Source organism: Pituophis catenifer, unplaced genomic scaffold (assembly GCF_029215685.1).
Source record: "Pituophis catenifer annectens isolate HBS135680 unplaced genomic scaffold, rPitCat1.0.hap2 SCAF_1, whole genome shotgun sequence".
Taxonomy (NCBI): domain Eukaryota; kingdom Metazoa; phylum Chordata; class Lepidosauria; order Squamata; family Colubridae; genus Pituophis; species Pituophis catenifer.
Window position 1 is genome coordinate 37,082,293 of NW_027256881.1, and position 12,834 is coordinate 37,095,126.

Genomic DNA, 12,834 nt, shown 5'->3' on the forward strand with positions numbered 1-12,834 from the left:
TTTAATACTACTTGACAAATAAAAATAAAATGAAAAAAAAAAATAAAGTCAGTTTTTACTCAGCTAGTGTTCTTCAGCCGTCTTGGACTCCAACTGCCCTGGTTGTTGGGGATAATAGGAGCAGTTGTAAATAGCCCAACTCATTTGGAGGGTATCGAGATTGGAAAGGAGGTTTTAACTTGTTAATGTAAAATGAAAATACCAACTGGAATGAAAGGTCTTTACCTTCTTTGTTATCTCCTATGCACGTGAAAAGTGTTATGATGACCCTTCTCAGCTTCCTCTTCACAAGGCCAATACATGGAGTTCCTAAATTCCATTGCAGATTCTATGTTCATCCTCACTGCCCTTTTCTGAACTTGTTCCAATTTTTTGAAAAGCTTTTTAAGGTAGTGCCAGAACTGAATGCACTACATGAGAGGGCTCTGATCAATGCAGAATATAGTGGAACTTTATTCCTCTTCATTTACTCTCTATCTGCCTCTGTTGATACAGCTTAAAATTGGATTGCTTTGTTTTGCAGCCACATGACATAGCTAATTTAAATTAATATTTGTATTTATATGTCAACTACTGTTCCAAGATCTTTTTCAAAAACCAAAATTCTCTTGATGAGAATTTGTTGAGAACATGACACACAAGCTGAGGTGAAATGATGGAAGGTGAAGTCCAATACATCTCAAACACACCATGTTGGGCTAGGCCAGAAGAAACACATCTGATAGTATATAAGAGAGCATAATTGAACAATGAGCTCTGCCCCTTTCTTATTTCATAACACTTGTCTATAAGGGATGGAACTTGCATTTCATAGACCCAATGCTATTTTTGTCATCCCCCCCCAACATTTACATGGACAGCATGTTAGATGAGAAATTGTGATCTAAGACTGGACTTGCACATAGATTATGCTAAGAAGTTTGTCGTCTAGTTTGTGATTCAGTTGCTATCAATGATCAGTTTCTGATTCTGTGTATGATACAAATTGGGAAATCAGGATACTGAGTTTTGGTTTTGCCTTAGGTATGAAAGCTGGGTGGGTGACTTTGAGCCAGCCATTTTCTCTCCCTCAACCCAACTCACCTCAATAATAAAGTTACTATTGTGGGGAAAATAGAGGAAAATGATATGTTTGCTACCTTGAGCAATTCATAAAAATAATAAAGGTGGGATTTTAAAGTCTAAAAAAGAAAAACATGGTTCAAACAGCCATAAATCTAAGTGACCCTAGTTCCAAATTATCATTTCTCAGCACATCTTGTATGTAAATTGCATAATTAGAAATTAATGTGTACAGAAGCAATTACTTTTGGGGGAATTTTTATATGTAGATTATTTTCTTCAATATGTTATTTTTTTATATTTGATTATTTTTTTTAATTCACAGCTTTAAAAATATTGTTTTAATTAATTTAAAATCTTTGATATCTATAGATGCTCAATTTTTATTTGTATTTTAATAAATAATTTTAAAGGGGACGTTGTGGCTCAGTGGCTAAGACGCTAAGCTTGTCGATCGAAAGGTTGGCAAGTTCAGCAGTTCGAATCCCTAGTGCCGCTTAATGGGATGAGCTCCTGTTATTTGTCCCAGCTTCTGTTAACCTAGCAGTTCAAAAGCACGTAAAAAATGCAAGTAGAAAAATAGGGACTACCTTTGGTGGGAAGGTAACAGTGTTCCATGCGCCTCTGGCGTTTAGTCATGCTGGCCACATGACCACGGAGATGTCTTCGGACAGCGCTGGCTCTACGGCTTTGAAATGGAGATGAACATTGCCCCCTAGAGTCGGGAACGACTAGCACATATGTGCAAGGGGAACCTTTACCTTTACCTTTAAATAATTTTTTAAAAAGATGCCTGCATGGATCTATTGTTAGAAGATCAGGCAGTATGCATGTTTATTCAGAAGTAAATTTTGCCAGGATCAATTAACTTTCATTCATTTAAAAAATTATAAAATTTCCACAACCACTTTTTTTAGTACCTAACAAAACAAAACTTTCATTAAAAAGTCAAACTCTCTTTTTGCAGGAAACAAAACGTTTGTGGCACTTTAAAATATATCAAATGCATTATGGCAGAAACTTTAAAATAAGTAATTGGAGCCGCTGCTCTTTAGCCTTTAAACTCTTTAACTCATTAAACCCACGTTGCACTTTCAATTCTGTTCCGCTCTGGAATGAAATAAAGCAGAATGTACTACTGAACACGCTCGTCGAAGAAAGCGTCTTCGAAATCGGCATTCTTGTCTCTAAGGCAACGAGCGTACGTCCCTGAGCGTAAGGCTTCGCTTAGCGTCAGTCTGTGCGTCACGGGGGCGCGTCGGAAGCGAGGTAAACACGCATGCGCCGCTTCGTAGTTGTGTCGCAGGAATTACGTAGGCCGGCCCTTTCGGCGCGTTGAGCGTTCTCGGTCGAGGCGGGCGTCGAGCGGTCTTGCGTGGTGGGCCAAAGCCTAGAAGTCGGCTCGAAGCGATGTCGGGGGCTACGGGAGGTGTGACGGGCTCAGCTCGGAAGCGGCTGCTGAAGGAGGAAGACATGACAAAGGTGGAATTCGAGACCAGCGAAGAGGTGGACGTCACCCCCACTTTCGACACGATGGGCCTACGGGAGGACCTGCTGCGCGGCATCTACGCCTATGGTGAGGGGGATGGGGTTGAGAAAGTGGCCGCACAACTTCAGAAAGCGGTTAATGGGGGGGATCAAGAGCGACAAAGGACGGGAGCTGCTGCCCGGCTGCTTTTCCGCTTCCCCCGCCGCATGTGGACCCTCCAGGATGGCTGGACCTTAAACATAGTCGCTGTGAAATGGAGCAAGGAAGGATCAGGGGCTGCTTCCCTTTGGTATTTGTTGATAATTTGAGGGAAGCCTCCGTTTAATGGCATTTCTAAATGATCCCCCAGCAATCTGCAGATGTTTGAAACGGTCAGATTCTGTCCTTCGGTTTTAAAGAAGTGAGTGAGATAACAATGAGATTCGTGGTTTTAACTTTTGCGAACACATTAAAATTCTTGGTAAATTCCTAAGTGGGTTGAAGTTTTCCTATGTTAAATCAATCTTAGAGATCAGTTAATTTCCATATTATTTCCCAAATAAGTCTAACACATAGGGTAATTGTTACTTTGTAAACAAGCACTGATGTATGAACCCCCCCCCAAAAAAAAAGTTATCTTCCTCCAGGCCTTGGGAATACAGAGTTAGAGTCTAAAGCAGCTGTTCAGGAATGGCTGGTTTCTAGGCAGTTTGCTTTTTAAAAAAAAGATTCTCACACACTCAACATGGTTAACAAATGTCAGCTGCAAAGACAGGAAAACCAGCAGAGATGGTTATTGCTGCTGTAATTGGAGTAGATCAAATCCTTTGGTCATTCCTGTAGGATCACTAAATAAGTTGTTTATTCAAGAATAGTAACAAATTTATTCAGACAGGTTATATGAATGCAGCCTTAGATCTGTATTACTCTTGATTCTGGCCTTATCTTATCTAATGATACCTTAAAGTAAAGTAGCCCACCCATTAGATTCAGCCCAAACTGTTACTAATAATTATGTGAAGCAAGTGGTAGGAAGCCTGTTTGTTTATTTTAAACTATATGTTAATTCTAGTTTTTATTGCACTTCTTCAGTTTTACTATATTTTAGTCAGTTTTGATAATACAGTTTGTGGAGGGAAAAATCTAAATTGTAATTTAAAAACAATTTTAATTTTTTTCTAGGTTTTGAGAAACCTTCAGCTATCCAGCAGAGAGCAATTAAACAGATTATTAAAGGAAGAGACGTGATTGCTCAGTAAGTGGAATTATAAAAAGTGTGAAGAGTATGCTTTGTGATACCATTTTGATAGTTAAAAAATAAATTGTTCTTGATGTTCTTGCTCATAAATAGTCAATCCTTTGGAAGCAGAGAAATAATAAGTCCTTTGGAAACTTATCTAACATAAGTTTAATGGTATAATTCTAAGCACATTTAATCAAAAATAGTCTTAAACTTCATGGGACTTTATTTTTCAGAAGTATATGTAGAACTGCAATTTCACAGTCCATCAGATTTTTTGTGTTCTTTTTTCTTTTAATGGTAATATACAACATCCATTAGTACATTTTATCATACATAAAATTCTAAGTAGTAGTCAATAATCCCTTAGAGAAATCAAATTATCTTCGTTTTGTTTTAATTATATTTTTCTCCAGTTAAAAAGTAGACAATTTCTCAGTTTTGTTAAGGGAGCTAAAAATGAGAATAGTAGTTGTGTTGAGCACTTAAGTTTTCTTCATTTGTTATGAATAATATTAATTTATTCGTTCAGTGTATTTGCCACTTGTCAGAGTAGAACTTAAATATTAAAGTTTTTTACATGTTTGTTTTTCTTCAGAAATATATTTCAGTGTAGTGTTAATATGTTTATTTTTTCCATTTAATATTGTCTACAAGGTATACTCCTTAAGTGTTTTTATAGAAAGAACATACTGTTTAATGGTACTATTTTAATTTTAGGTTTTATGCAACTTTAGATACTGGAGTTAAATTATATAGAAATATACAGTAAATTTGACTTTGTCATATATCTATTAATTTAAAGAAATGCTCCAACATAAACCACTTATGAGCTTAGAAACTGTGCTTGTGTAACTATCGTGAGAGGTTAGATCTGACAGATACTTAACATAATTTACATTCTATGTAAAGTATTTTGATTCATTAAACTTATATTAGAATAGGCTTATTTTTATCTTGCTGAATATCAAGTTGATTAGATTCAATCCTAGGCTTGTATTTCAAGAGCTACAATGATTTCATTGTGATTAGGCATCTATTTCTGTTTATAATGGAATCTAAATGATCTGGACAATTTTCACCGGGGTGTGTATGTGTTGTCATAGACAACAGAATTTTAGTTTTCATTGGTATCCATTTATGACATGAAAAAACTTTTTTGTTATGCATTTATATAGAAAATAAAATAAGTCATAGCAAGCTTAATTCTTGTTAATAAATGGGTAAGCCTAGATCAACTAAATTTTATTTGCAAATATCTACAAATACCAGTGCATTGTATGGTTAACTCTTAATCAGCATTAGAAAACATGGCTTCACTATAAATATAAAGTCTTATGAATCTCCCTAAATAGACCCATGCAAAGCTAATCTTATGTAGTAAATCATTTTTTGTGTATTTAATCAAATTTAGTTATTCAGTTGTTTCTTTCTAGATCACAGTCTGGAACAGGCAAAACAGCAACGTTTTCCATCTCTGTACTACAATGTCTGGATATCCAGGTAACTTTTGGAATATGTTTGTTTTATGAAGATGCATATATTATTTTGAGTGGAAAACATTATTTTATGGAGCAATGACTCTACCCTTCGGATTATATTCTAGGACCATACTTACACTTCCTTTGAAAAGGAGCAGTTGATATTTAAAATATATTTTTGGAGGTGATCGCAGTATTGAATATCATATAACTATATTTCATTCTTTCAATTAGGTTCGTGAAACCCAGGCGTTAATTTTGGCACCTACCAGAGAGTTGGCAGTACAAATTCAGAAGGTAAATGAATATTAGAGTATAATATTTGCAAAAGAATATTACATCACTTAAGCCCCTGGCCAATTCTTTCTTTGTTCCAAGTTGCAACTCAATAATGCCTAATGACTATTTAGAATCAGGGTGTACTATTAGATTGAAGTATTTGAAATGTCTTTGAATATTAGTAGCTCAGGTTGGTAATTGTTGGTTTGAGCTCTGAGCTTGTCGATTTGATAGCAAATGTTTCGTCCCCATTCCAGGAGACATCTTCAGTGTGCTTTAGATTGAAGTCTTAGTGGTTTGTGGTTGACACAATCTCTCCAACAAGTGATATAGTATACAAATGCCTTTAAAATTAATATTTGGTGCAGTGATAGTGTGCTCTAGCAATATAAATTCTGAATGCCTATAGGCTCAATATGCTGTTCCTTGAGCTCACTCCCAGATATACAGTGGCCAGGTTGGCATTGTGAGCAGCAATGTGCTGGATCTATGTGCTGGATCTAACAAAACCAGATAAATGCTTAACATTCCATCAACAGGATTCTTTGCCCAGATTCCTGTAGCCTTGAACTACCTCTACTAAGTTATTGAGTAACTCTTGGGACACATGCATAGCTTGATTTCAGCAGTACTTAGCAGAATTTATTTTGGGTTCCATGGTGAAAGAAACATAAGATATAAATACAATAATGGCAATTTATATTAAAAAGGAACCCAAACACAATTGTAATAATAGACATGAATCAAACACTAAGTTAGAAGGGGAGAAATGTTATTTATTTAGAATATGATGAGAACATGACAGAAGATAAGTAAACCTGTACACACAATCCCCATAATTATATACAAAACTTCTACAGAGGAACAGCTGTGGCCTCATAACTGGATGTCCAATTCAGTTATCCAGGGGATCACCTCTGGCTTTGGTTTTGTGTAGGTCTTCTAGGGAACCAGAAAACACACATTGTGACAACCTTGCACAATATCTTTAATATCGGCACTGGAGAGAATGGAGTCATATAAGGATTTGCCTATTCATTCTGTTTGAATACTGTTATGGATGTCATGATTCTTATTAGGACTATTGCCTCAATTACATTTCAGGAGATGTTAGAACTCTTAACTCCTATTAAGTAATGTATGGGCTCATTTTTACAGGGGCTGCTTGCTCTTGGTGATTACATGAATGTTCAATGTCATGCATGTATTGGTGGGACCAATGTTGGTGAAGATATCAGGAAGCTGGATTATGGACAACATGTTGTTGCTGGCACACCTGGTCGTGTATTTGGTGAATATATAATTATGTATAATACCATGTCAATAGCTAATGCTTTGGTTAAAATTCTGTTTGGATTCATGATAGTTTTCAGTTTCCCTATACTCTAGATTTGAATCAAAATTGTTTTATTACTTAATTCCCTTGACCTTTATATTTGGAAACTATCTGGAAAGATAACTACTAGTTATTTTAGACCAGTTGTGGCTAGTAAGTAGTCTGAAGGTCATATCTGGCTTACCTCCCAGTTCACATAGGATGCAAGCACTGTCTTTTTTTTGTTGTTGTTGCTGCTTTTGAATTTTCCTCCCAGCTAGCCTTCGTGCTGCTGATTCTTCCAACTTTACTTCAGAAACACATAGTTATTTGCATGATAATATGCCCCAGATGTTTTTCAGGAGATATTCTGAAATGATACCATTTTGGATTGATGGGTCAGAGAACTAATGAATATTCAATCTGTGGGAAATTGTTTTTAATACCTTTGGTGATTGTTGATAGAAATTTGAAATCTTCCAGATATGATTCGTCGCAGAAGTTTAAGGACTCGTGCTATCAAAATGTTGGTTTTGGATGAAGCTGATGAGATGCTCAATAAAGGTAAAGAATATGTGAATCCCAAATGTTCCTAGCCCTCTTTTAAAAAAATAAAACATGAAAACAAAACCTTAAAAGATACACAGTTTAGTTGCTGAGTCTTTGTAGTAGACAAAGTTAAACATGCACCCCAGTTTCGGTAGCTTTTTATGACAAATAACATTCAATCAATTGCCAAATGCCAACACTAGAGTTGAATGTCAGGTGCCTCTAGTGAGTACCAGCCTATGTTAAGCTACACACATAGTTCTTGGGCATGGACTACTTAAAGCATTTTTGTAATGTATGTTTTCATAAAAGCAAAATATAAAAAGCCTTCCAGATTTTATTCTATCATTTATTATTTTATTTGGCTTATGCAGGTTTTAAAGAACAGATTTATGATGTGTATAGATACCTTCCTCCAGCCACACAGGTAGTTCTCATCAGTGCCACTTTGCCACATGAGATCTTGGAGATGACCAACAAATTTATGACTGATCCTATTCGTATTCTGGTGAAACGGTTAGTAATTTTTAACATTATGTTCCAGCTTTGATTGGGGCTTCCTTCCATGTCAAGTTTTGAATTCAGATCTAGTTGAACAAAGAACAAATGTCTGAACGCATTTCTCTGTTTTTTTTTATGATCCATGACTTACTACTTAAATATTCTTTAATATTGATCTTCTTTTTTGTATTGCAAATAAAAAAGAAATAGTTCAGATCTGCCAATTGATTAATATAAAAGTCAGCCAGGTTAGGGACATAGAAAAGATCTGGGTTACCAATTTAGATCATGTAGCTTAATCCTGAACAAGCCCCATCTGGGAGCTTTTTGAGTTCAGGATTTTGCAAACTTGACAATATAATAATAAAGGCAAACTGGAAAAAAACATGTTGATTCCAAAGTTATGTCCTATCTCTGTCTTCAGAGGAAGGAAATTAAAAACCAGAGAAGTTGTCCCAGTATTACAGGTATACATCCTAAATGAAAGTTCCAGATTTAGTATTACCAGATATTTCTGCCCCAAAATTTATCACTCCCTTCCTTTCATTTCTGTGCCAGCAACATGGAGAAATATATTTAATTAATTGATGTTTGCTATGTTGTCAGCTTATACAACTGATTAAATCTAGTTAAGACCATTGAAATTGATCAAATTTTGAACATTGCTTTCACTACCTATTGATGTGAGTATTTCCATTGTGGTGCTTAAAGGACATGCCTGATTGAAGCTTTCTGTTTCCTTATAAATGTTGAAGAGGAAAGAGCACACAAACTATTTAGTTTATGTCCTCATGTAACCAATAAGCTTATGGCTAAAACAGAAATTTGGTAGCATATCTTTGCCATAGGGTATCAGAGCTCTTAATTTTTTTATTCCAGAGCAACAGTTCAATACTTAAAACTGCATTGCCTGTCTTCTCAAATTCTTTTCTCTGATTTAAAATATTATTGTAAAAATATTTACTCAGTTGTGAAAGTTTTTGTATCTTAAACTTAATGTCTAATAGATACATTAAGGTAGTCCTTACAACTATCACATTCCAGCAGAGGTGAAATCTAGCAGGTTCTGGAGAAGTGGAAATTTTGAGAAGTTCGGAGAACTGGTAGCGGAAATTTTGAGTAGTTCAGAGAACCGGCAAATACCACCTCTGGCTGGCCCCAGGAGTGGGGAGGGAATGGGAATTTTGCAGTATCCTTCCCCTGGAGTGGGGTGGGAATGGAGATTTTGCAGGATCCTTCCCCTGCCATGCCCACAGAACCAGTAGTAAAAAAATTTGGATTCCATCACTGCATTCCGGTAACCAATATATAAAATTATAAGAGGGGGGGGGGTGGAAATGGAATGGAAATAAGAGATACTTGATTCAGCCAGTAGCCCAGTGATTTCTTATCTTGTTATTCATTCTTATAAACTGTTCTAAAAGTCATTTTGACTGAAGAGTAAAATAAAAATGCTTTACATAAATAACAAGGTTAATTTGGATATATTTTTCCATTTTCTTAGTGATGAGTTGACTCTTGAAGGAATCAAACAGTTCTTTGTGGCAGTAGAGAGAGAAGAATGGAAGTTTGACACATTATGCGACTTGTATGATACACTCACTATTACACAAGCAGTCATCTTCTGTAATACCAAGAGGAAGGTATGTCAGCCAAGTATTAGTATAAGTTCCAAGATATCATTGCATAATTTCTTCTCAAGTTAACAAATGGATTAGATGCAGGGTGCATTATAGAGAAAGTTAACTTTTTCTAGGTTCCTCCATGTCAATATAAAACTAATTGTGGCTAATCCCTGGGTCAGGTTGATTGGCTGACAGAGAAAATGAGAGAAGCCAACTTCACTGTTTCATCAATGCATGGTGACATGCCTCAGAAGGAAAGAGAGTCCATCATGAAAGAGTTCAGATCTGGGGCAAGGTAAGAGCACTTTTGTTTCCTAATGTTCTCCCAAAATACAATTCAAAACCATCTTCTAGCTTTTGCTAGATGGTTGCTTAAAGTGACATGAGGTGGTTGTGTACATCTATTTTTGAATTTCTTTAGCTTGAGCATCAAAGTATCTTAGAATGACAGCTAATCTTCTGGGTCAGCTTTCATCATATTTACTTTTCTTTGTGTTTAAGATAAGCCTGGTATCTTGGTATTTATTTAGCAAGTGCTACCTCTGGTATTAATAGATATTGTGCAACCCATTGTGTCACCTTGTGAGTAGTAAATTTGTTGCTTTTTCTTTTTACAGCCGAGTTCTAATTTCTACAGACGTTTGGGCAAGGGGTTTGGATGTTCCTCAGGTGTCTCTGATTATTAACTATGATTTGCCCAACAACAGAGAATTGTATATACACAGGTAGGCATACATGTATATTTCAAGGGAAAAAATGCTTAGTTTTTTAAAATCATTTTTCTAAAATGTATTCATAAAATGTTAAATGTTTGAATAATAAAATTATTATCTGAAATGAAAATGATGGGGGGAAATGCCACTTTTTCGCCAATCCTGTCAGTTAACATGAAAGATGCTTCTGCCTTTAAGTATATACAGTAAGCAATTGGCCAGGCTCTGACACAAAAGTTCTTCAACTGTAGTTGGTTCTGCCAGGGGCAGTGAAGGACATGGAAGAATTCTGCACTGAATGTGAGCCGCTTTGGCTTCTCATATGTTAATTGGTTTGTAATCTCCCACCAGGATTGGTAGATCAGGCCGCTATGGTCGCAAAGGTGTTGCAATCAACTTTGTGAAGAATGATGATATTCGTATCCTGCGAGACATTGAGCAATACTATTCCACCCAGATTGATGAAATGCCAATGAATGGTGAGTGTCTTAATTTCTTGTAGAAGACGGTTAACCATGGGATATTAGAAAAATTAAGATTTCTTTTTGCCCCCTCCCCATTTTTCGTTCGTTTTTCAAAAGTATTGAAAAAATTAACAAAACAATATGTAAAAAGCACAAAAATCATATCAAACCTTTTTCCTCAGTGTTGCCTAAAACCACAAGATTTTATAGATATTACAATAATCAGTTCATTGGTAAGAAAAAATGTTACATGCAGAACAAGATACATTTAAAAGGATTAAATGCTGCCTTTTTGGCTCTTTCACTCGCTTTTTAGATGTTCCTGCCTGTGAACCACAGCAGCTGTGCTTTTAGTGCATCAGCAATGTTAGACACCAAATTAGAAATAAACACAAACAACCCTAACGTAAATTAAAAATCAACTGATTCTCCTGCCTGCTCAGGAGAATAAAGCAAGGCCAAATTTCTTCTACTGAAAGGAATTATTCCTTTTGGCTCTGACCCAAAAATGCTTTTTCAAGAGGCAACTGAACTTTTTTTTTTTAAAGACCTTTCGCTTCTCATCCAAAAAGCTTCTTCAAATCTGACTGGATGGTGGGGAACGGAAGGAGTCTTTCCATTCCCCACCATCCAATCAGAGCTGAAGAAGCTTCTTAGATGAGAATCAAAATGTCTTCAAAGAAAAAAAAATAAAGTCCAGTTGCCTCTTGAAAAAGCACCTTTGGGACAACCACAACCTGGATGACTGAGAATCTCCATAAACACTTTTGGCTCTGAATGTACTTAAATCCACAAAAAGAATGGCCACTCCGTTTCTTTAATAGGTTTTTTTGGTAGTTACATTTCACTTAAGTACTATCCAAACTATGGCTGAGTGCACCTATTGTACTGTAATGCTTTATTTAATAACAGAAAACAGCAACAGCAGTTGGTTTGTTCACAAGGCATGTTACACTTTTAAACCATGCAAATTAACAATGTTAGTGTTGGCTGGCAGAGCTTGCTTAATCTGAATCCAGCAAACTAAATAGGTCCACAGTTTGAGTCAAGCTTTGGTCTTTTCAATTAGCCTAGTGAACAATCTTGAATTTGTAGAAGAAATATTTGTGAGTTGTCTCTCAAATGCTGCCGGCCATGTGATCGATTTTTTTAGTAGCTTTGCCTGTATTGTGAGTACTTGCATAAGACTTGCCACCTTTTCATTATTTTCACACCACGATCTGTTTTTCTTTAATCTAGTTGCTGATCTTATTTGAAGAAACTTGACAAAAGAGAGAAGGTCCTCTTAGCTGTGATACATTATTATAACCACACCCAAGAGCTGGTTGGAACTCTTCTTGTTACTGATGCTGTTTGAAAACCATAATAGTGTAACTTCAGAATGGTTAGGCATCTCTGCATCTGCTAATCAGAATTGGCGAAAAGTAATATTGGAAGCAGTGCAAAGTGCTTAGTGGTTTTTATTTACTTTGTGTAATTGCAGAAACCTAGGAATTGTAATTGATGAAAATTGTAAAGAGGCATTTCTGTAAATAAGTTCATTGTCATCCTGTTTTCTGCTTTTTTCCTGATTAAACAATTATGTTTTCGTATATATTGTCCATTCACTAAATTTTGTTAAAACTGATCACTTTTTCTTCCTGTCTATTTAATTAGCAAAGTGAAAGGATTTATTTTTTAAAATGTTAATCTTTCAGATTCTTTTAAACAAGTCAAAATGAAATGGGAATTAAGAGTTTATGTATCTTCTTTATTATATGAATTAGAATATAGCCTCAAAGTATTATTTGTAGTAGTAGTTTGATTGAAACTAAATATTTTAAAAGTTTTGAGTTTTCAAATTTTTCATTTTAAATATAGAAAACAAGCTTAAAGTAGATTACTAATGATGGGCAACTATTTAGCAAATGTTTGTTATTTACATATTACTTGGTAAATTGGCTTTCTAGATTGCCAGTCAAGATTCAAAAGATTTGACCCCAAAACAACCTTAACTTGAAGAAATTGTTAAGAGACGAAAACTTTTTTGTATGACCAGAAAAATCAGTAAAGAAAACAGCTTGAGGGCACATAACCATTGCTGCTAAACTGTCAAAATTTCTGATGGAACTTTTCAAATTAATCCTGAGTAGGGACA

The 12,834-nt window shown here is 35.5% G+C and overlaps 1 protein-coding gene across 1 annotated transcript; it reads left to right on the plus strand.

The window, feature by feature from the left end:
* Positions 1–2,389: 2,389 nt before the first annotated feature.
* Positions 2,390–12,289, plus strand: EIF4A3 (eukaryotic translation initiation factor 4A3). The gene is made up of 12 exons (XM_070932280.1): positions 2,390–2,638; positions 3,713–3,785; positions 5,207–5,273; positions 5,486–5,548; positions 6,689–6,821; positions 7,329–7,409; positions 7,769–7,910; positions 9,400–9,538; positions 9,700–9,815; positions 10,138–10,245; positions 10,585–10,712; positions 11,937–12,289. Exons 1-12 carry the CDS (start codon positions 2,473–2,475, stop codon positions 11,951–11,953), a joined length of 1,233 nt encoding a protein of 410 aa, XP_070788381.1. The 5' UTR covers positions 2,390–2,472; the 3' UTR covers positions 11,954–12,289.
* Positions 12,290–12,834: the final 545 nt, after the last annotated feature.

Coding starts and splice junctions, on each gene's coding strand:
- EIF4A3 (XM_070932280.1), top strand. CDS start 2,473: ATGTCGGGGGCTACGGGAGGTGTGACGGGCTCAGCTCGGAAGCGGCTG. Junction 7,410..7,768: donor TGATGAGATGCTCAATAAAG/GTAAAGAATATG, acceptor TGGCTTATGCAG/GTTTTAAAGAACAGATTTAT. Junction 9,539..9,699: donor TCTGTAATACCAAGAGGAAG/GTATGTCAGCCA, acceptor TCCCTGGGTCAG/GTTGATTGGCTGACAGAGAA.